The 22,781-nt window shown below is 36.8% G+C and overlaps 4 protein-coding genes and 1 non-coding gene across 10 annotated transcripts; 3 read left to right on the plus strand and 2 right to left on the minus strand.

The window, feature by feature from the left end:
• Positions 1–700: 700 nt before the first annotated feature.
• Positions 701–4,782, minus strand: LOC133841628 (arylsulfatase B). Of its 2 annotated transcripts, XM_062274243.1 has the most exons (7): positions 4,498–4,782; positions 3,555–3,722; positions 2,856–3,015; positions 2,706–2,793; positions 1,884–2,275; positions 1,095–1,833; positions 702–1,039 (listed from the first exon to the last, which is right to left on the minus strand). In XM_062274243.1, exons 2-7 carry the CDS (start codon positions 3,687–3,689, stop codon positions 841–843), a joined length of 1,713 nt encoding a protein of 570 aa, XP_062130227.1. In that variant the 5' UTR covers positions 3,690–3,722; positions 4,498–4,782; the 3' UTR covers positions 702–840. The 2 variants fall into 2 exon arrangements, with proteins under 2 accessions (XP_062130226.1, XP_062130227.1); XM_062274242.1 differs by lacking the exon at positions 4,498–4,782 and having other exon boundaries at positions 701–1,039; positions 3,555–4,262.
• A 269-nt stretch (positions 4,783–5,051) lies between these two features.
• On the minus strand, positions 5,052–8,171 carry LOC133841627 (proton-coupled zinc antiporter SLC30A9, mitochondrial). 3 transcript variants are annotated; one of them, XM_062274241.1, is made up of 8 exons: positions 8,031–8,171; positions 6,941–7,790; positions 6,752–6,878; positions 6,285–6,691; positions 5,900–6,228; positions 5,764–5,838; positions 5,589–5,702; positions 5,052–5,525 (listed from the first exon to the last, which is right to left on the minus strand). In XM_062274241.1, exons 2-8 carry the CDS (start codon positions 7,764–7,766, stop codon positions 5,481–5,483), a joined length of 1,923 nt encoding a protein of 640 aa, XP_062130225.1. In that variant the 5' UTR covers positions 7,767–7,790; positions 8,031–8,171; the 3' UTR covers positions 5,052–5,480. The 3 variants fall into 3 exon arrangements, with proteins under 3 accessions (XP_062130225.1, XP_062130223.1, XP_062130224.1); XM_062274239.1 differs by having other exon boundaries at positions 7,883–8,153; XM_062274240.1 differs by having other exon boundaries at positions 7,868–8,153.
• Positions 8,172–8,474: 303 nt separating this feature from the next.
• LOC133841709 (methylglutaconyl-CoA hydratase, mitochondrial) lies at positions 8,475–9,970 on the plus strand. Of its 2 annotated transcripts, XM_062274392.1 has the most exons (3): positions 8,475–8,896; positions 9,036–9,634; positions 9,857–9,970. In XM_062274392.1, exons 1-2 carry the CDS (start codon positions 8,563–8,565, stop codon positions 9,611–9,613), a joined length of 912 nt encoding a protein of 303 aa, XP_062130376.1. In that variant the 5' UTR covers positions 8,475–8,562; the 3' UTR covers positions 9,614–9,634; positions 9,857–9,970. The 2 variants fall into 2 exon arrangements, with proteins under 2 accessions (XP_062130376.1, XP_062130375.1); XM_062274391.1 differs by lacking the exon at positions 9,857–9,970 and having other exon boundaries at positions 9,036–9,827.
• On the plus strand, positions 8,900–8,971 carry Trnaa-ugc (transfer RNA alanine (anticodon UGC)). Its single transcript has one exon. It is a non-coding gene; the product is annotated as a tRNA-Ala (tRNA).
• A 3,319-nt stretch (positions 9,971–13,289) lies between the features above and the next one.
• On the plus strand, positions 13,290–22,500 carry LOC133841708 (proton-coupled amino acid transporter-like protein CG1139). 2 transcript variants are annotated; one of them, XM_062274390.1, is made up of 7 exons: positions 13,290–13,716; positions 18,917–19,023; positions 19,093–19,321; positions 20,105–20,226; positions 20,800–21,280; positions 21,338–21,465; positions 21,717–22,500. In XM_062274390.1, exons 2-7 carry the CDS (start codon positions 18,917–18,919, stop codon positions 22,063–22,065), a joined length of 1,416 nt encoding a protein of 471 aa, XP_062130374.1. In that variant the 5' UTR covers positions 13,290–13,716; the 3' UTR covers positions 22,066–22,500. The 2 variants fall into 2 exon arrangements, with proteins under 2 accessions (XP_062130374.1, XP_062130373.1); XM_062274389.1 differs by lacking the exon at positions 13,290–13,716 and adding an exon at positions 16,548–16,697.
• The last annotated feature ends 281 nt before the right edge of the window (positions 22,501–22,781 follow it).

Genomic DNA, 22,781 nt, shown 5'->3' on the forward strand with positions numbered 1-22,781 from the left:
CATTGATATATATATATATTCAAAAAATGGAGATAATAATATAAATAATACAATTCTTTGCATAGGGTACAAGGCTTTCTTGGCCATACCCAAGAGTAACAGCCTAGACTATATAGCCATAGTCTGACAGTTCGTCTGTTCTCAGAATACAAACAACTTTGGGTGTAATTAAATGAAAAACTTTGAAGTTATTCAATAAATACTTTTATGTGACGACAACCGTATGTAACTCAGAGAACTTAATGTTTTTTCTGAACTTGTATTCAATGGAGGTATTTTTGATATAATGCATATATATAAAATATATAATTATATATTTCTCAACAATATTTGTATCTGCTTTATTTAGCTTTAACTATAGAGCCGTTTTGGCATTTTGTTTTATTGATAATGGGTTATTGTTGGTTATTCGCACACTCGACTGTAGCTTTCACACTTGTGGAATGCGATATGAAAAAGTTTCAATTTATTTAATCTCTTGGTGTTTGGAATTTGAAAAACAAACAAATGCACGGAAGCAAATAATCATGTTTTCTCAGTTATCAAGTTATTTATATATAATAACTAATAGTAAGCCACCATTTGCAGTTTTAAAAAAGACAAATATTCAAGCTCTAGTAATGTACTATTCACACTTACCTTAAAATCGAACTTTTCGATTTTTAAGAAAAACCAAACAAGTGATCGTTTTGTAGTTAATATATAATACTCGTATGTTACAAGTTTCAAAAGATCTTAAGTCCTAACATTACCAATGCCCAAAATTCTCTATGATCTAATTGCTTAATGTTGTGAAACTCAGTTCTTTCTCTTTTGAGAATTGGGAACTACTTAGTCATATCATATACAATTTTGAAGCAGGATTGGAGAATTAGTTATAATGTTATTCTTGCTATCAGAATAATCTCCGAAATTAGTCCACGTATAGTTCCAAAGTCTGGGATTACCGCGAGGATCGTCGGGTTTATTTGATGGTGGCACAGCTGTAGCATTAGCTAATTGCAGCTCTTTTAACAATAGCTCTAGCACCTTTGGATATCTACGTAAATCAATTAATAATTAAATGGATCAACGATCACTCGACGATTACTTACTGCTTTGCCAGATTATTTTTCTCACAGGGATCCTTGGCCAAATGGAAGAGGCATGGGGCAATTAAAGGATTGCAAACAGCTCCACGTTTGTCGTTCTGGCAAGGGAGTGTAGCTGCTCTCCGTAATCGAATCTGATCGGCTCTAGAGGGTAGCATCTTCAACTTTTGCATAGCCTGACCTGTTACACATTTGGTCACTTGATCCCAGTTGTAGTCGCTGGGATTGCGTAGCTCTGACATTCCATACCAGCCATCCCAAGCCCCATTGTAGTTGGTGCCATTCACCAGCTTCCACTCGTCCACTGTGATTGCCGAGCTGCCCCAGATGTTATCGATATTATGCAAAATACTCTTGCGTGGTGATATACTATCGTTGACCAGGGCGGACCACAAGCTCATTCCATCCAAGTTTGCTGCACTGAAATTGCCAAGTGCTTGCTTTCCTCCGGCAGCTTCGACTAATGTGGGCAACCAGTCCGAGATGTGCATAGTTTGTTCAGCTAGACGTGGCAGCTTTGTAAGTCGCGGAGACCAAACCAGGGCTGCACCACGTACTCCACCCTCCCAGAGAGTATTTTTGGTACCACGTAAGGGAAAATTGGAGGCGAAATTCGAATTGAATCCCTCAACTGGACCTCCGTTGTCCGTGGAGAAGACGATGATGGAATTTTCGAGCATTTGATATTTCTGAAGTTGGGCCACAATCTTGCCCACAGAATCATCCATTTCCACGACAAGACCTACGATATCAGTTAATGACGCGTTGCATTCATTTATTTAATGCACTCACCTGCATATTTTCGTCTTTTGTATTTCGTAATGTGACTCAGCTTGGAGACAATGTCATCATTGGCTGGCAGTGGATTATACGGATTCCCTGAATGAACCGCCGCATGAGCCACATAAAGAAAGAGCGGACCCTTTGTCGCATTATGCGAAGCAATTACATTGAGGGAATGCTTTGTGATTACGTCTGTGGTCGGCTGGCCGTGTAAATTGTAGGCTACATCGGTTCCATTGCGCATGTCCAGGCCCCAGTAGCCGTGCTCCACTGCTGTGTGATCGTTGTAATCGTGGTGACCCGACCAGAAACCTATGTGGCTGCTAAAGCCGCGATAAAGAGGTGTATAAACCTTCTTCCAATGTCCCAAATGCCACTTGCCAGCAATGTGCGAAGTGTAGCTGCAAGTGTAGCAGATGAAACTTCATTATCAAAATTACATGGTACAGTAGTATATAATTATAATATAATTTTTATGTTTTTCTCAACAATAATGATTAGCTTTAACAGTCAAATAAATTTAAGACCATAATCATTAATTATTAGCAAAACCATTTGGTTTTTTTCATGTGTAAACAAAATGTGATTATTTATGATATACGATTTCTTAGCTAAATAATGATTATTTAGCTAAAACACTATTGTAAAGCAATTTAAATAATTCATAATTGGGTCTGTTTTAAGAGCATTAATTTTCTTCAAATTAATTGCGAAAACGTATAAAATAGATTATATGGACAGTTGATTTAATAACTTTTTTTCATATAATTAATTTTATATTATTTTAGAATAATAATAAGAATTAAAACATATATTACTGATCAGACTTACCCTAAATCGTTTAGATATTGTGGCAATATTTTTAGATCCAGTGGTAAGCCTCGCGGTTCAGCGGCATAAAGCACCGTGTGTTGCATCCCTGCACAAGGATTACATCAAAAAGATTAACCGTCAAGTAGTAATATTATTGTTAGTAAGTACCTGTATGTATCGGATATTTTCCCGTCATGAGAGCTGATCTCGAGGGCGTGCAAATTGGGTTGACATAGTAACGATTCAATATGACACCTGAATAGGCCAAAGCATCGATATTCGGCGTGGGAATCTGCGCCGATCCACGAAAGCCAACATCATTGAAACCCTGCACGGAATTGAAGGGAAACTCAAAATAAGTGGGAGAATCATTTAACGAGAAGCCGATGCCTAAATACTCTTTTTAAATTATGAAGTATACATTTTTGTCCATTGTTAGTTAGAGATCTTGTTGCATCAACAATTATACTTAAAACAATATAATTTTCAATTATTAATTTTCAAATATTTTTAATTACAGTTTTTAACATTGAAATTTATTAAATTTTTAAATTATATTTACAAAATTTTGAATGTAAGTAATTACTGACTTTAGTTGGTAAATACGTACTGACTAGCAATAAAATAATATACAATTATAAAATCAAAAGTTGAATAAATCACAACTTTGAAAACCTTAGTAAATAATTAAAAAATCAACATAAAAACTAAAATATTTTGTTTAGTTTAAATTTATTGAATTATTAAAATCTTTGAAATGGACTCGACTTTCAATATTGAGACTACTTTCGAACGATAGGTGCAATAAACTTTAAGTTAGGGTATTAAATCGGAAAGCTAAGCCATTGGCTTGTTATGCCTACTTACCAGATCATCCGCAAGAATAAAGATGATGTTCGGCGGCCTTTGTGAATCCGCTGATTGACATATACCAACGAAGCTGACGACAATGAGCAACAGACCCATTCGAATTGTGGGTGGTTGCAAGAGACTCATTTGCATTGTATTTGGTTTTGCTTGTGCTTTGCCTGTGAACTGCAACATGGAATGATAGCGGGAGGGAAGATGGGTGATTATGGGATGCTGCGATTAGAGCTCATTAGCAATCTAATTGCTGCACAATGTCGAGACTTAGCTATTACGTAAGAATACTCTCGTATTTATGTAATGTCAGCGGCATCAAGCAATTGATTGCCCATTTGGGTTTTGTCTATCCGATTGACATTGATTTCCATTACAGCAACATTTTGAGTCGCTAAAAATAATAAAAGTGCCGACTCACATTGGTAAGTGGGCTCAGAGTGGAACTGTATCAGCAGAATGCGGCATCGTTCGTCTTTATTACGATTTCGATGTCAAGTTTGTCGATCTCAATTTGTAAGCGATACCACTTTAAGCGATTCCAAAACGATTACGCCATTACGTACATAAATATACTCATATATGTATGTATATGTATGTTTGAATCGATCGTCTCAATTCTAGATGACACTCTAGAGACCCATTGAAAATGTCAACAATAAACAAACATTTTGGGGAATGTCTTTATCATATTATTCATGCTACCAGGCAAAACTGGATATGCCAGAGCCATAGTCAGAGCCGGAGACAACTAATTAGCATGCGAATTGATCGTCAAGTTTGTCGACCCTAGCCCATTAATGGGTCAAATAACAGTGACAGCTCTATGGATTTCCCTGCACCTCGTTGTAGAAAATAAACAAATCTTGCACAATAAATGTATGTACACAAAAGCTTGCACCATTAAGTTTACTTTTCTTTTCGTTGCTGACTATTGTAATTCACTCACACTTTTGAAATTATATTCGCTTCACTTATCAGCATTTATGTTTATTTTTAATTGCAAAACACAGTCACAAGCAATATGTGTGATCTTGGAATATTTCAAGCTTTTAAAGCCTTTCTTTTTAATTTATTACTAATTACAATGAGTGCGTGCCAGCAAATTGATTTAATTTACTAACTATGCATGCACTCAAAGAGTAATATTAATTGTATGCATTTCATTTATTAATTCAATTCATTTCTTTCGCACAGATTATGTCCGATGCAATGCGCGCGCCAACGAAGACTGCCAAGTGACCAGCAGTCAAACGATTCGACAAGCCCAATTTTAAAGCTCTCCGCTTTCCTTGTTGTGTTGTTTGTTAGCGGCATATTTGCGCCGGCGTTGCTGCCTCTCTGCAAAGCGATAACAGGGAAAGCCGCGTGCGCTGTTAAATGTCAGCTTGATGAATCGATAATGCGAAGTCAACAGCGAGAGCGTAAACAGAGAACCGAAAACTTAGTGAGCGGGAGAGCAAAGCTGTTTACGATATACGAGAGCTTATCGTTAGAGGTTAATGAATGAAACAAATTTGTACAGTGTTAATTTTTATTGTTTACAGTAATACAAAGCTGCTATTTTCGATTGTTCTCTTCACTCTTCAAAATCTTCTGACGCAAATTAGCCCAAGGCAAGTGATTGATTCATTGCCTTATGCCAACAAGAGTTAGAAGATCTCGATCACATTATGATACAATTTTCAATACCCAGTTATTAACAAGAATTTCGTTTACATTGACAAGTAGAAAAAAACAATAATCAAAAAAGTGAGCGCCAATCTAATGTTATCCTATTCAACGGCTACACATTTAAGCTTAATTAAGTATCAACCCCCAAAAAACAGCTGCAATTTATTGTTGAAAACTATAACGACTATCGGAATAAATAGAATCTACACGGGTAATTTTGATTGCGCCAACTAATTTACAAAGCCAGCCACAAATGCTTTAGAGTATTTCAAGATCGACATGACGAATTTCTGGGAATTGTGTCTGCAATGATAAAGAAAGCATTCGTTGGATTCATTCACAACAATAGGAATCGTTTGTACTCACGCGCAGATTCATTTCGATGCGATCAATTTCACCGCCCATTAGGTCAACAATGTTTTCCCCTTGATCCAACAAAAAGCTCTCGAGATCATCTACATTACGAAAGCCTCGTACAGTCTGCAAAAATTAATGACATATTATGATTTATTTTTATTATTAATTGTATATGAAAACTCACCGTTAGCAGTTTGTTAAGATCTTGTTTGTCTAAATAAGAACGCGTCAATTCTCTTCCATCAAAGTCCAACTCAGCCTGAAACCGGAAAGAATTCTTAGTTTGTTTTCAGATTGAGTTAAACACAATTTGAATTTACCTTATAGCGCACACGTCCATTACCAATGTCAATGCCCTTTACATCGTAAATAGCACGAATCATGACATCAGCCTCAAGCGCAGTATTGATTTTTTCCAGGCGCTCCATGGATATGGAAACTCCAACTAGCGCATTGGCGTTTGTGTAAATAATAAATGATGCTACAGCACCCAATAGAGCTCCAATGACCAGCGACCCGGCAGCATCGAAGAGCGGTGATCCAGTATAGCTACTCAGTCCCATGCAAGTGCCAGCTATCATGACGCCAGCAACAGCTGCAGCATCCTCGCAGAGCACCACATTTACGCAAGGATCCTTACCGCTAATAACTATAAAATTGTGGACGTTTATTGTTGACCATCAATGACTCAAAAGGCAAACTTACCGTAATCCTTAAAGCTCATATTATTGACACGAGCTGATCGCTTTAATTCATTAATGGCTACTACAAGAGTGGCGCCTTCTGAAACTAACGAGCCTGCTAATATGCAGTAGACCCAGAAGAGATCAGCAATCGGCTGCGGATGAATGATGCCTTCGATGCCGTGGTAAATGGATAATCCGCTGCCAACGCAGAAGATACCAACACCAGAGATAAGGGAAGATACATAGCGCATGTTCATGTAGCCATACGGATGATCCGTGTCCGGCACCTGTGATGACTTGTAAATGCCAAAGGCCAGGATTAGCTGATTGATTAGATCCGCCAGCGAGTGTATGACCTCGGCAAACATGCTGTGAGAGCCACTGTATAACCAACCGCCTGCTTTAAACAGAAGATTAGCAGCATTGCTGAGAAAGATAAAATTTATTACTTGAGTATAGTCAATAAATTATCCTATGCAATCTTACATGGCAATTGCGGTGGCAACCACTTGACCAGACTTTTCAGCATCCTTGCTATTTTCCAGCATCACTTTGGTGCGCGAGCCCATCTCCCTTCTGTAGTCACGCAAGCGGCGCTTTACCGTAAACACATCTTAGATGATGAAAATTTAAGCATAGTTTGAACATAATTTATTTAAATCATGATGAACTTACTTTGCTGGTACTGTTTGCGTTCCAATTCCCGTTTCAGTCGCTCTCGCACAATGCTTTCCCGCGAACCCCAGACTTCCAAGGCTTTTGCCTCAACATCTCGCCGCCAGTAAACGGTCATAGGTGGCTCCTGCTCGTAGGGCGATCGGCGTTTAATCTTGGGCAACTTCTCTAAATCCGAGGCTGACAGCATGAAATCGGAAATGGCCCGGGCGGGTGTAACAAAATTACGCTCGAGCGAGATTCGATAATCGAAGCGAGGTCGCTTTGGTGCCGCTGCCACGGGAGGTATAGTGGCCTCCATTTCAATGTTCTCCTTCCGAGTTGTCGGGAGCACGGACGCTGCGGATACGGGCGGAGGATTAGATACCTGTGGAATGGTATCCGTACCAATGATATTTAAAGCCGGCTCATTTAACTTGGCTACTGGTGACAGATCGGTTTTTTCGAATACAATTTCATTGATCTTCGAGTCCTCGATAGTGGTTGTGATGGATAGAATGCCTTTAGGCGTTTTCACTTCGAATTTCGTCTGAGTGCCACCGGTGTCATCCTTTTTAGCTTGGCCAACTTTTTCGACCGTAACCTGTGACGCCGGGTTTTTGGTGTCCTTCCCATCACTTGCACTCCAACGACGTGGCATTATCCACAACCATTTGTAATTGCCAGCTAGTTCCCCTCCACCAAGACGGCTGCGTGCCTGCAACCGTAGTGGAGCACACTTGTTGATTTGCAGGGCACCGAATCCGACTCCATTCAAGCTATGTAGATGTCTCCACTGCCGGCACAATACCCGACTGAACTGATGATGTGAGCAGCGCAGCAACATCCTGACATCAGTGGCAAGCGCGCACTAAAATAGAATAAAATTACATTAACATAAGTATGAATGGTGTTACGAGTTCATAGTGATAATAAATTGTCGGTTACACAGGCACTTCTCACAGATTTTTATCACTTGATGTCACGACTCGTCAGCCAACGTTTGGTTTGCGGTTTCACTTTTTAGCCGGACTACGTCATGCGAATAGGGCAATTATTGTAATTATAGTTGCTGCTGGACAATCGGATGTAGGTTTGGATATCAAAATACCTTTAGTATAAGGATATCAATTTAAATATGCACTTGCAATTTTAGTTACTGCGTCATATTGACGAATTGAAATGAATAACAAACTAAGAGTGGCAACTTTAGCCGAAAACGCAACTCGAACAGTTTGGCGAACAATTTATCGTTATCGATAATTGCAAGTTGTGCTACTGCTGTTAGTCAACACTAGTGGGAAACAGCTGATTTTTACTCTTTCTTAGCTAGGGACCATGAGTTCAGCCACTAGAAATGTTGTGCAACAACATTTTTCAATATATACGCTTTTATTATACCTTTTTTTAGCACTATATATATAAAATGCATAATTAGTTATTGACTAATATTCATTAAAAATTATTGAAATGTTAATTTTTTCCCGTATATTATACATAGCGCCTAGGAGGGAATTTGTTCGTCGACTATGTCAACAATGGTTTGTCTTCTTCTTATCTTCTTGAGCTTTTAGTTGTCGCGGCCGGTTTTGTAATCACAATTTTTACCTCTTTAAGTTGTTTTGGTTTTTAAATAATTAAATATGTCTCTGTTATTACAACGTGCTGCGAAACTTATTAGTCGTAATGTGCTGCCACTTACAACAACCAGTAGATGTCGCTACTCTGTTGAGGCCGACCCTATCTTAGGCGACGGCACTGAAGTTCTTGTCGAACGTCTGGAGGGCCCGCAAAAGGGCATAACTGTGTTGGGTCTCAACAGGCCGGCTGCAAAGAATTCATTCAGTCGTGGTCTCGTGAACACCTTCAGTGATATCCTGCAAGATATTAAGCGTGACAATGGGTCGCGTGTGGTTGTGTTGCGCAGTCTCACACCAGGGATATTTTGTGCTGGCGCAGATTTAAAAGAACGTAAAGGTAGGGGATGTAGCTCAGTGGTAGAGCGTTCGCTTTGCATGTGAAAGGCCCCGGGTTCAATCCCCGGCATCTCCAGCAGCTTACTTTTTGCTTTTTTTATTTATTTATTTATTTTTTATATAAATTACAATATTTTTAGGCATGACAACGGAAGAGACAAGCGAATTCGTGACACAACTGCGAGGTTTGCTTATCAGCCTTGAACAATTACCAATGCCTGTGATTGCAGCTCTCGATGGAGCTGCTTTGGGAGGTGGTCTTGAAATGGCCCTTGCTTGTGATATTCGCACAGCTGCCAACAATGCGAAAATGGGTCTGGTGGAAACGCGCCTCGCCATTATACCAGGAGCGGGTGGCACTCAGCGATTGCCACGTATTCTCTCCCCAGCACTTGCAAAGGAATTGATTTTTACAGCACGTGTATTTGATGGTGCCGAAGCCAAAGAACTGGGTCTAGTCAATCATGTGGTGCAACAAAACGAAGCCAAAGATGCCGCCTATCAGCAGGCATTGAAAATTGCCGAAGAGATCTTACCAAATGGACCAGTGGGTGTCCGCATGGCCAAATTGGCGGTAGATAAGGGCATGCAAGTGGATCTTAATACTGGCTATTCTATCGAGGAAGTCTGCTATGCCCAGGTTATACCCACTAAAGATCGTCTGGAAGGTCTCGCTGCTTTCGCTGAGAAGCGTAAGCCTGTCTATAAGGGCGAATAAACATAATTTCCTTGTTCAATCTTAAGTTACATAAATGCATTTATTAGTTGTTGAATTTAGATTGTTTCGCTGAAATAAAAAAAAAAAACTTAAGAGAAAACTTAAACCTGATCATAGAAGTAGAGGAACATTAGATGAAATATGAATAACAGAATGAATAAAGCGATTCGGAATACTGCATTTTAAGTGCTATGTATGGGGAATATACATAAAACCAATTGTAAATCATTTCTATACTCACAGATGCGATCGAAAATCAAGCTGTCAACAGTCATTGTTATATGTTCATGTAAGTATAATGTATTCAAATAAAAGGCGATGCAGCTCTAAATTGTTGTTGCACTTAGTCATGCCAAATGTTAATTACAGCAATTAAAACCCCGTTGAGTTCTCCACGTGATTTAATTTCTCATCTGGTATCGGAACAAACATATAATATAAACCACCTCCAACTATGCGGAAACACAAATATTCATAGAACTCTTGTCAGATGTGTTTAGAAAGCTCTCATTCACGAGATACTCGGATATAACTATCTACATATGAGTGTCTAGCATTCCTTACCCAAAGATTTATGCTGTTGAAAAATACATACAAATTACTCGTATTTGCATTTAATTTTTTTCTTTTGGGCGTCAGTTCACACAAAGACCTTTTGTTTTGAGGTGGGTGCTGAAAACAACAAATAGACAAAACAGTAATAAATAAAAGTGAATATGAAATGTATTTATTGAATGGAAGGCGTTAACTGGTAGTTAAAACAAAACAAAACCGCTTCGGCTCTGTTTTGTCAAGGAATCGCGAGTATCAATTCGAGTGTCTCCTATGGCTGATGACCCATTTTGCCACACGCCCTGATTTTGTATTGCCATTACGCCCATTGGGTAAGCACTGGAGAACACCGAACGCCCATTTAATTAACATGCCACATCATAAGTATTTGACATCATGCAAGGTCAGTGGCTGGGGTCTTGACTCGATCGTCGGGGTGTACGAGTATTTGTGTTTTAAGTATTTCAGACATGACACTGCTGACTCAGTCTCAAACACATACATACATACATACGTATATAGATCTGAGAATCTGATGCGACAATCTAAAGAGCACACTTTGCATACTAATCAATTAGCTAATTAATTACTAACGCTGAACTCGAATAGTGACCTAAACCCGATCCCACATCGTTGCACTGCTATGTGGAATGATTATGGCTAGAAGCTGAAGGCAATTCCGGAACCAATTGCGGAAGCATATCAATTTGTTTATATACATTAATGCTACTATAAACAATAACGATATTACGCGTTGAGGAATTCGCGTTAAAAGAAAAACAGAAAAAAATCCAGCACAAAACGAGTTTTGAGCATTTAATAAAATCTTTACGCGATTTGTTGGGCAAAATACAAGTATATATGCTGTTCCGTGATTTGCATTGCAATCAAGGAGCAATGGGAAGCACCCTGTAGACCACAGTTACAATTCACGCAAATGAAACATTTTCCAGGAATTAAGCACGTTAAAAACGAGACATGTCAAGTGTTTGCCGTTGATGAGATTACAAAACACTTTAACAACAAAATAACGACAAAATCCAGTCACGACATCCGATGCGATTTTATTGATAAAACAAACACCCTTAAGCGGTATATGATTCATTTGATTTATAAACATTATCCTATAACATCCATATAATACTTGATATCTTGGTCAATATCGCAGCACTTGAACTGTGTGATAAAAAGTGCCCTTTTGATGGCATTTTCCAGATACACATATCTCGTGGCATTGCATTCTTCAGCGACGAAAGCGTGAATGACATTGTTCAAAGGGTTTAACATTGCGTATACGTCATGTGTTGCGCATTTCATTTGACACTTGTATAGAACATTATCTTTCATAGCACTAATTAAAGAAACATCAAGTAACAAATTAACAAGAAATCAATTTGTGCGATTGCGTCAGTTTTAGATTTAACAATTCTCGTGTTCCTTCTCATCGAATTTAAGTTTAGAAATCTCTTTTGTGTTTTCTATAATTTCAGTGTAATTACTCGTTTACATTAAATAGTTAAAACTGAGTGTCATAAATCAACGATAGATAAGCGACATGATTTCAGGCATTCATTAAACTGCGCTAAGCTAAACTGAACTCGAATAAATTTGAAAATGCGCAGCACGTGAAAATTGCATTTCAATTAGTGTGGATAAATTTTCCACTGCCCCACTGAATGATAAATAAAGGCAACCACACTTTAAACGTTCAATATTTATGGACAGACAACAAAATCGAGCAATCGAGTGCAACAACAGCTAAAGTAATAGCAAAAAAAAAAAACAATTGACTGCTTGAAACAAGTTAATCACAAAACTCCATGATCTGAGTTAAAGAGACGCCTCAAGGCGAGTGCAACACCAGCGACAACAACAAAAATGTACACGCACTAAGTAATTGCCATGTTAAAGTACTCTTGATTGTTGGCCGGTGCCTTGGCAGGGAACCACCCAACCCCATTCACATTCACAATCACATACACTGCCACAAGCACCAGCACAACCAGCTGCTTAAGGTGGCTGACAAATTCTTAAGATGCAATGTTCAATGCACTCCAAAGCCGATTCGCTTGCCTCTCCGCTCTTTGCAGTTCACCAAATTGGATTAATGGTGAAAAAGCAACAGCAATCGATCATGATGATCGTTGTGATCATGGTGCTGATGGTAGACACAATGTCTCTTAGGTATACAGGGTGCTCATTTTTGAATTGACTTAAAGAATATTTGATTTTTTAATTAGCTCTTTTAATTATGAATATTTGATTTTTTAATTAGCTCTTTTAATTATGACATTTAAAACTAACTAAGCAATCATAATTCAAGAACACTATTTGCCAATAAAAGAAAATAATATTTCGTTAATTACATTTTTTGGTTTTATTTATTTTTAACTTTTTTTTTTTGTTAACTTTTATCACTTATTTTATTTTTATTTATTTAAAAACATTTTGCAGTCTATAATTTAATCAAAAAAGAAATGTATATGTCAAAGGATTTCGTCATCAATCTAACTAGAAGAGTCTTATTATTTTCACAATTTGATATTTTTAGTAACTAAATGACTTTTTATTTTTGTTAAGTACATTGTTACTACGCATAGATAACGTAACTTTGTTATGTGGTTTACTTAATTCAAGACGCCACTTATCAGTTATAATTTCAATACTCTGTTTTATGAACACAAATATATATAAATATAGTCCGCCTGTGTAGTTTATCTTAATTGCTATAAGTAGCTATTACTTTTTTTGTGTTGATGTGTCTGTCACTGCATTTGTTGCTTGGCCACCCTGCTTTGAGTAGCGACAACACCGCGTATGAGCAATGGAACCATTGGCAGACTTGTCTGGCAAAATAGGCCTAAAATTGAGTTGATATAGAAAGCACAGAGAGACATGCTCAAATACACAAGTACATGCCGAGAGAGAGAGGCCGACTTCGCCCCACCTGCGTCACGCTGGTGTTTATTGTCAGTTGCGCTAATTGCCCGCTCCGATTTGTCCCCTTGTCTCTCATCAGACAGGTGTGCATGTGAGTGTATTTTATAGCCGGGCTTCGCAGTTTGCTGCTGTCGTTGGCAGCAGCCGCTGTCGTAGACGGACAAGCACAAATTCAAGCACAAACATTGGCTTAATATCAGTCACTAAGTGATCGCCAGAGAGTTAACAACAAACAACAAAGCATAAAGGAATCGCGCGCGTTTCTCAAAATAATTTCAAATCCTCGGGCCGCTATTAAGTGACAAAGCAACAGTTATTTAAACACACATGCCACATCATTTAAGCAATTGCCATATGACCATTAATATTTATTACTAATTGCTGTAAGTTCTTTTGATTACTTGCAATCCGCGCGCGCGATTTCGGCGATTTTAGTCCGTGCGATTTGTTGGTGATAATTAACGAACAGGTGCCAAAAATCAAATTGTGTCAATGTTAAGATCAAACAAATTGGTCAACGCATGATCAAATAAAGCCAAACATTTTGCAAAAAAAAAAAAAATAAATATATAAATTGAATATTTAGTCAAATTAACAAACAGTTTTCAGAGGTAATTACGAAAATATCTTATAACCAATAATTACAAGCGTTGTAATTCTCAGAGGGATGTTTAAATTTGAAAATAATTTGCTAAACTTCTAATAAATTAGAAACAGATGTACACGATTACTCTAAATGGTATGGGAAATGTAACGCTGTAATTAAATACAGTGCAACCATTAAAAAAAAACTACAAAAATAATTATATATTGTGTAAGTCAAATGTGTTGTCAACAAATCAATAGGAAAAGTTTCCACTTCAATTAATTGTGGAATACCCTTACTCTGATACAAATCTTTATATATATGTAATTTATTAAAATTGCTGTAAAAATAGAACAATTCTGCTTAAATTCGTGTAATATAAATCTATTAATATGAAATATATCGAGAATACAAGGGACGTATTTTTTTGTTGACAAGAAAATTTCCAAAATATTTTCGTTCGTGATGAATTAATTCATTAATTATTTCTCATTAATGCCTTGTGAGAAACCAATCACGATAATCGTATGAAACAAATAATATTAATTTTGAGATGGAGATTCGCCAAAAAAGCGAGAGGTGCAGTTTTATTTTTTTTAACAAATTCGAAACGCAAGTCAGTGGCCTCTAATGCTTGAAATATGTAGATAAGAGGCGTCAACAAGTTCATTTGGTATCGTAAACGATTATTGACTTAGCTTTATCTGACAGCTACTTAGCTTTAAAATGCCAACTAAAGGGCGCAATAAACCCAATTAATCTGAATGTTCTCCGTGATCTTACATAATGAGAGTGCAACAAGGCTATCCTCAGTTCAATGATAATGAGATATAATGGCATAAGCAAGTTCAATATTACGCCAGATCCCTCATTATGTATGCGACGCATGCGTCAATCAATTTTTGCATATCGAAAGTGAACCTGTCCCCATCAAGAGCAGAGACGAAGTCGTCGAATGCCACTCGAGAATTGACGAATTGCGTTATTGATCAGCTCCTTTCATACGCAGTAGACAACAGTTGAAATCACGTGAATTAATCAAGTTACAAAAAAGATGAAAAGCAAGCAAAAACCCAAACAAGAAATGTTGAAGATCTTCGCAAAGAAGCGAAACAAAAAGCTGGTTTTCTTTTATTTTACTTAATTTGGCTATAATGCAATGCATTGACCCAAAACTTCATTTGTTCGACAGCTCTTAATTGAAATTCACTTAGCAATTAACATTTAACGGGACCCACTTATATAGTAGGGCGTTGCCTAAGATCTTAATGTGTAGGTAAACGAAAAGGAAGAAAAAATGGTGCTCAACTTAATTGTATTCATAACTCACGAGTCAAGTGTAGTCGAAAGTAATGAATGGATATTGTGCTGATTTAATGAAGGTTGTTTTTTACATAATGCAGGGAAAGGAAGCGAAGGGATCAGGTTTATGGAGAAAAGGAAAGGATGGAATGTAAAATACAGAGGGAAATGAACCTCAACTTTTGTGCTTGACAATGCAATAAATCAGATAAAACAGTTCCGTAATGAAGATGAATATATATTTGAAATTTTATATTATAAACGAGGATTCTGAAATATAAATTTAGGGGAAAATAAATTACCGACACTTTCAAACATTAACCCCGGACTTGTTTTGTATGCATTAGAAATACAGAAACACGTCTAGAGCTTAAATAATTCAAAAAATTATAATTAATTTACTGCGTCTCATTGTATAATCGAAAAACTACAGTTTAATCCCTAATTTGATCCACTTGCGGTTGTAATGTAGTAAAAACGTCATCTTATTGCACAATAAAATTAAAAGCGTTAACTTTTCTCATTGTATAAATCTTTTCTCTATTTATGGCGATTGTTCCGCCAATTACCACTCCATTAACAAGTCTTAAGTATATCCTGTTGGTTGGTTAACAAGTATCGCGAAATACCAGCCAAAAGCTGTTACTGATTTTCGTATATTAGCATAATCATAAACTAATGACGCACTTTGGGCAAACTTTTAATTAAATTATGTGTCCAATCACGTTACCAATTAAGTGCTAATGAGCATAAATAATACATCTATATATGTGGACAGTGATATGACATAGAAAACTAATCAAATGCTCGTTGTGATTCACGAGCAAAGTCGTGCGCGTGATAGGAACCATCGTATAAATCGACGAGTGTAATCACAATCGCTGGCTGCCCAGAAACTCAGTAAAAATAATAAAAAATACAGTATCGACTAAATGGCAGTCATGATTTCATAAATTACGATTACGCTTGAATTGTGGGCCGTAAAGATTGGGCCATAATTTCCAATAATTAGGTAACTCCCATCTATTGAAATTGAAGACTGATAGATACCAATAATTATTATTGTCTTTTACAGCCAAAACTAATAATTATAAAGGGTGTCAATGTCGTCCAGTCTGGGTTTTACACTCTAATGTATCAATTATATATCTTATACTTGCGACAACTTTATCTGTAATCGCCTGACACTTGGGCCACAACCACGACCACGACCAATCTAATCAGTTAACAACACATAATAATAATCGTCGAATTTGTTAATCGCATATTAGTCAAATAAAACATATACTGCCAATTATTCAAAAATAAACAATTCATATAATATATACAAAACATATATATTGACATCTTGGCGATCACTACATAAATCAGTTCTGCACTTCGGCTTAGAGGCGTTACCAATAACCGCTTATCACTTGGCTATCAGTTATCAGTAGTGTTATAATTGATTTTAAAGGTAGCTTTGAGTATTTATAACGAGTATTTCAAAATGCTGCTTGTTGTTTGTGCTTCTTGCTTTATTAATTACAACTGCTTGGCATTTGCCTTTAACAGTCTTATCACTTGGCCGACACCATTTCTCGTCTTCGAGCCTCATTCGTGTCAGTGGCGCCGACCAATATTTCAGTTGCTCTTGGCCTGAGGACGCGTTCGGTTCGACCAATAAAAACTTCCTCTCGATCGTTAAATCATCTTGGCTGAAATGTAAGTTAACTCGATTAGCCAATTAGGAATGTTTTTCTCAATAAAAAGTAATACTACAATTGAAGTGTATAAATCAAGCTCAATAAAGTCGCAAGATGATTCAGTTCAGGTTAATTCGAATATATTAAACTCGCTTTTGTATTAAATTTCATACGTCATTGAATTATACAAATGATTACAATTTAAATGACCCGTTTGAAGCAAACGAAATTCCTTGAATCCAGTCAATTAACTTCTGCATTTTAATTTGTTTACTTTTAAATTAAAACTAATTGCATTTATCTGAACGAAATTTGCTTAAATTATTTATTATTTAATTAAATTAATTATAATATTTAAATTTGTTCGAATTAATTACTATTTTTACTTAGTATTTGGTTATTTTTGAGTAATTCGATCAGAAATTCAAAGTTCAATTTTTTAATCTTGCGTATGATTATTTATTTTAAAAAGTTTAATTTTAAACTGGTTGGTTGGTTGGTTCTTCACAAATATAAACATTAGCGTAGACAATCTCATAGTTAATAACGATACATGAATGGATAAATAATTTAGAGATATAAAATCTCTACATACATTTTTGGAGTTAAGGAATTTTGATAAGTAATTGAATTAAATTAGACAATCTTATACATAAACGGGTCAATATTTTAGACGTGTAGAAATATCGTTTCGATAATAATATTTGCAATTAAGTCAAATTGTATATGTAAATGCAGACACAACACATACATTTTCTTAAGAAAAAAAATACATTCATGTTCGTGTTAAACTTTTAATAATACACTTAACACTTTTAACGGATTAGTATAGCTTATTACATATGTATGTGTAATTGTTTTTGGAAAATGTCGCGTGCGACACTATCTGAATGGAAAAAAAATTAAACCAACAAAATTTTGTATTTTGTGTAAAGATGAAACTTATAGCTTTTGATTAGCACTTTAAATATAGGTAAGAATGATTTTGAGAATATTTTTCTGTTGTAAGATGATTCAGATGACCAAAAAAATTTATATAATTTTTATACTATGTCATATAACAGAAAAAGTTCCTAAAATCAATATTAAAATATATAAATCAATCTCTAAACATAGTGCTAATCCTGAACTATAGGAAAAACGTTTACTTATTTAGTTTAATAAATAGTTTCAGTTTATGTTTGTTCACTGTAAATAAGATCACACGCGACAAATTCCTACAGAGAATTACTCATATTGTAAAAAGTATTGTTTCAATACTGTTTTTGCCATAACTCTGGTAAAATAGACACGAATTGAAAAAAAAACACTGAAAACAGAGGTCTATGGCACTATAAAGTGTGGAGTGGATGGAATTTTTGTGTATTCATAAATACTTAGAAAAATAAATGTTATTTACTGCATGCAGCGATGTTGTTCATTGAATTTTTTTCGCAATCACAACGAATACGTGCTCGAGTTTACCACTTTCCATTTCTGATAAGCATTTTACATTGTTTTTATTATTTCCTGAGAATTTTATGACTTTAGGACCTTGACTAATGATAATTTAATCTAATAAAGAAACCACGTGAAGCTAAGTGCGACTAAAATCTAATCAGGTTTAGAATGTCCGCTCCGCAAATGTAAGAAGTGTGGATAACCCAATAATTAAGTTAACTGCCTGTATAAATACAATATAACAATTCTATATACCACTCGAGGGGTCCCATAAATAATACTTTCAAGCGATTAACTAATCAAAGTGAAAATGACGTGTATCCCCAAAATTATGTTAGATTGAAAACATTTTGAATCTTTGACCATGTGGCCATGAAAAATCCGTATGCACTCGGATATCGGGCGACCAATTCATACATAGCATATATTTATACCCCACGGTTATTTTAGACTGCGAATTCTGTGTGGGGTTTATGACTTCAATATCGGAATTACACTCATCGAATCGTAAACATTAAATAAAATTTATGAATGCAGTCCAAACAGTCAGTTGGCTTGTTGTAGTTAGCCGGACCGTGGCGATAACGATCGTATGGGTATAGGGAAACTGGCCCAACTGGGTGTAATATTATAGTAAAGCTGGGCACTTCAAAATTGCCTCGATAAGATAATGCTGGCATGCGTCTCGCCAATCGCACGAGTGGATTAGCCATGGCAACTAAAATCTCTCACAAGTCTCATGAAAAATGCAAAAAATTCAACACCCATGTCTAAACAATTCACTTTCTTGAACTGCAGATGACCGATAACAAGGCGTATACGCCGGACTCGGAACCGGCATCAACGCAATCCCAGCCACCAGCTTACACCAGCTCTGTCGGATCCTTGAATGACTTCAATTCCAAGTGAGTTTAACAGTTGCACTGATTATGGTTGGTTTAGATAAAATTAAAAAATGATTTCCTTACTTGCAGAGCCAATTTAACGGAGAAGGATCAACTGGAGAATGCGGACTACAACCCCTTTGACAATCGTGATCCTAATGGCTCCAGCTCTGGCGGCGCTTTGGCGCATTTGCTTAAGAGTTCTCTGGGCACTGGAATTCTGGCCATGCCTATGGCCTTCCATAATGCTGGTCTGGTCTTTGGCTCTGTAATGACCCTGATCGTGGGCTTTCTTTGCACCCACTGTGTTCACATTTTGGTAAGTGGCTTTTTAGCACCTGACGCTGCTATTGACATAAATTAATCGTATGGGGATTTTTGGGGTTTACTTAGTAGCCGCAGACACTCATTTCCGATTTCAATGCAAAATCGTGTAAGTATTTGCAAGCAATCGGCATGTGCAGACCCAAAGGCCTTGATAAGGGGACCACAAAGTCTTAAAACGTGAGCAAAGCGCATTTCTTTCTAAATACTGTCTGAAGTTTTAATTGGTACAGTATGTTTAAACAGTATGTCTGTATTTATGACCGATCTACTTGCTGTTCTCCAAAGTTTTTTCCTAGAAACTGCAAGTCTTTCAGACTCCATAAAAACTGACATTATAAATTATTCTCGTTTTCAAGCATTTCTATATTTATTATAAATATGGAAGCACTTTAGTCGTTGATTTATGGCTTAAATTTCAGCCGACTCACTTACGGATTAAGCAGAGTAATGGCAGCGATTACTTATGCTACGTATATTTATAGTTGCAGATATATGTTATGTTCATGCACTCAATGTTAGGTGTTATCAGAAAGAGTTGCCTAGTGAGACGTACTTATTACGTAGTCAAGTCCATGTTCCACAATGCCAGACAGTTGACAAAGTAATCTCGATCGACGTCTGATAATCGGGTACTAAGTACTTACGTGTATATGAGCAATTACTAAATGAAAGTAAACAGCGCACTCAAGAACATCAATGCAAAAAAATGAAATAGTGACATAGCAGACATATGAGAAAATATGCTAATTTCTCGACTCGATTTTTTTTTTTGTAGGTGAGAACATCCCACAACATTTGCAGAGATGCCAAAGTACCTTCATTGGGTTTTGCCGAAACTGCCGAAAAAGTCTTCGAGTATGGACCTAAAGGAGTCCGCCGCTACTCAAATTTTGCCAAGTAAGTACTAACTCAATGTTCAAGGGGTGCGGGGCATATCAATTAGCATATGAATGTTCATTTCCTTTTGTTCGGAAATTTGATAATTGTACTTTAAGCTTATATTCACATTAATATCCTATTATTCAAAATACTTTTTATCTCATAATTGTTCCATTAGATTAGATAACTGATTTGAAGAGAAAAGCTTAAGTAAGCTTAAGCAAACTTCCTGGTCAAAGAACATGTATTTCTAATCGCAAAGAATTTACGAGTTTATTGAAATTTGTTGACATAAATCCATTAATTCGCTTTTTGAATGGTTTTTAATCTGTTACTTCCATTTTAGAAAGCCGAACGTACTCTTATCAACTTATTGATAATCTAACCATATTTTTTACTTTTTTTGATAATCCTCCCTTATCAACATAATGATGATCTATCTATCCATTGAAACTTTTACATCCATAGAATCTAAAAAACTTTCCACACATCGTGACAAGAATTTTTTTATCCGACCCCCAATAGGAACGCTATAATTTATTTGTGATTGATTGACATTAGATTCTAATGCATTATCTAATCTATTCACAGGCAATTTGTGGATATTAGCTTGATGGCAACCTACTATGCAGCCGCCTGTGTGTACATGGTCTTCATAGCAACCTCATTCCACGATGTCATCAACTATGACGTTGGACTCAATTGGGATGTGCGCATCTACATCGCAATGACTGTGATACCCTGCCTGTTCATCGGTCAGATCAGAAGCCTCAAGTGGCTGGTTCCCTTCTCGTTCATGGCCAACGTGTTTATTGTGGTCACCTTTGCCATCACATTGTACTACATGTTCGACGAGCCTCTGGTCTACTCTGATAAGCCACTGATCGCGCCAGCTGCGCACATTCCCCTCTTCTTCGCTACGGTGATCTTTGCCATGGAGGGTATTGGTGCAGTTATGCCTGTCGAGAACTCAATGAAGAAGCCTCAGCAGTTCCTTGGCTGCCCCGGTGTGCTCAATACTGCTATGATCACTGTCGTCCTTTTGTACGCTGTCATTGGATTCTTTGGATATGTAAGTAATTGCTTGTTTTCCTATTGTTTTGATGCTAATCGAGATTGTGGCTTTTAGGTGAGATTCGGCGATGAGGTGCGAGGCAGCATTACACTCAATCTTCCCGAAGGAGACTGGCTTGCTGATTGTGCCAAGCTGTTGATGGCGGTTGCTATTCTCTTCACCTACGGTCTGCAGTTCTACGTGTAAGTTCACTTTACATCATTGCGCCTAACGGCTACTTTTTAAATTACTCGCTTAATGGTCACTCACTACGCAACTTACGAAAAGCAAGGAGGTTAAAATTTCTGTTGCTTCTGTTAATCTCTTTTCGTTTGAGGAACTGCTTTTTGGTCCCATCAGTGGTTGTTAAGCGAGTTATAACTTAGAAACGAAAGTTGTTTTCTCATCAACAATTTAAATTTATATTGCGTTTATTATTCCATTTCTCCCTTAGACCTAATGAGGTTCTGTGGCGCAAGATTCAACACAAATTCAAGCCTGAGAATCACAACATCACCCAAATTCTGTTGCGTAGCGGCATTATCCTTGTCAGTGGTGGCATCGCAGCTGGCATTCCCAATCTGGAACCATTCATTAGTTTGGTGGGCGCCGTCTTCTTCTCGCTGCTCGGCATTTTTGTGCCCAGCTTTGTGGAGACCGTTTATCTGTGGCCTGATCGCCTTGGCTGGGGCAAATGGAAGCTGATCAAGAACATTTTGCTTGGCATCTTCGCCATTCTGGCGCTCATCGCTGGCGCTGCTGCCAGTATTGATGAAATGATTAATCCAAAGACAGAGAATTAAATGTAATTCTATTGTCACAAAGAAGTTCTGCCACGACACTTAAGTAGTATTAACTGAGATGCAGGTGCTCCATTTGGGGAGCGAGAATAGAATTCAAACAACAGCAGCAAACTTTGAAAAATGTGCTATGTTGAACATGGCTAAGCAGCTGCCGCTGGGACTGCATTAACTAGATGATATTAATTCTTAAGCTTTAACACCGATCACACACGCACACATATGTTTGTCTTATGTGTGCTTAGTAAGTATCAGTACCTGCAACTGTACCATATCTACAAATATTTATGGGTATAACATAAATATGTATTTGTATGTGCTATTTTAATGAGAACGCAATCCATAGAATTTATAATACTACATTTTAAGCAAAACAAATAGAAACACATTATTTTCTACGAGTTGACATAATAAATTAAAAATGTTTTACAAAATAAATTTTAAAATTGTCATCAATTTTTCAGCAGAAACTTTTTATAATTAATCTGGTTAATTTGTTTATACACGATGCCTTTTTTGTGTGTATCTAACAAGTAGAAGGTAGCATCTCACACCTCACAAAAAAACAAGACAAACAAGTAAGAAAGCTACAGCCGAGTGTGCTCGACTGTGAGATACCCGCTACGGATTTTGAATAAGAGCAAAATATTACAAATATATAATTGTACAAAAATACTAATAAAATAAACCACATTTGAAAGCAACTAAGATGCCTGTAA

Source organism: Drosophila sulfurigaster, chromosome 3, assembly GCF_023558435.1.
Source record: "Drosophila sulfurigaster albostrigata strain 15112-1811.04 chromosome 3, ASM2355843v2, whole genome shotgun sequence".
In the NCBI taxonomy this organism is placed as follows: domain Eukaryota; kingdom Metazoa; phylum Arthropoda; class Insecta; order Diptera; family Drosophilidae; genus Drosophila; species Drosophila sulfurigaster.

Coding starts and splice junctions, on each gene's coding strand:
- LOC133841708 (XM_062274390.1), top strand. CDS start 18,917: ATGACCGATAACAAGGCGTATACGCCGGACTCGGAACCGGCATCAACG. Junction 19,322..20,104: donor CCCACTGTGTTCACATTTTG/GTAAGTGGCTTT, acceptor TTTTTTTTGTAG/GTGAGAACATCCCACAACAT. Junction 21,281..21,337: donor TCATTGGATTCTTTGGATAT/GTAAGTAATTGC, acceptor TGTGGCTTTTAG/GTGAGATTCGGCGATGAGGT.
- LOC133841709 (XM_062274392.1), top strand. CDS start 8,563: ATGTCTCTGTTATTACAACGTGCTGCGAAACTTATTAGTCGTAATGTG. Junction 8,897..9,035: donor AGATTTAAAAGAACGTAAAG/GTAGGGGATGTA, acceptor CAATATTTTTAG/GCATGACAACGGAAGAGACA.
- LOC133841628 (XM_062274242.1), bottom strand. CDS start 3,731: ATGTTGCAGTTCACAGGCAAAGCACAAGCAAAACCAAATACAATGCAA. Junction 2,794..2,855: donor AAAATATCCGATACATACAG/GTACTTACTAAC, acceptor ATCCTTGTGCAG/GGATGCAACACACGGTGCTT. Junction 2,276..2,705: donor CAATATCTAAACGATTTAGG/GTAAGTCTGATC, acceptor CTACACTTGCAG/CTACACTTCGCACATTGCTG.
- LOC133841627 (XM_062274241.1), bottom strand. CDS start 7,766: ATGTTGCTGCGCTGCTCACATCATCAGTTCAGTCGGGTATTGTGCCGG. Junction 6,879..6,940: donor ACGCAAACAGTACCAGCAAA/GTAAGTTCATCA, acceptor TCATCATCTAAG/ATGTGTTTACGGTAAAGCGC. Junction 5,703..5,763: donor ATCTTAACAAACTGCTAACG/GTGAGTTTTCAT, acceptor TAATTTTTGCAG/ACTGTACGAGGCTTTCGTAA.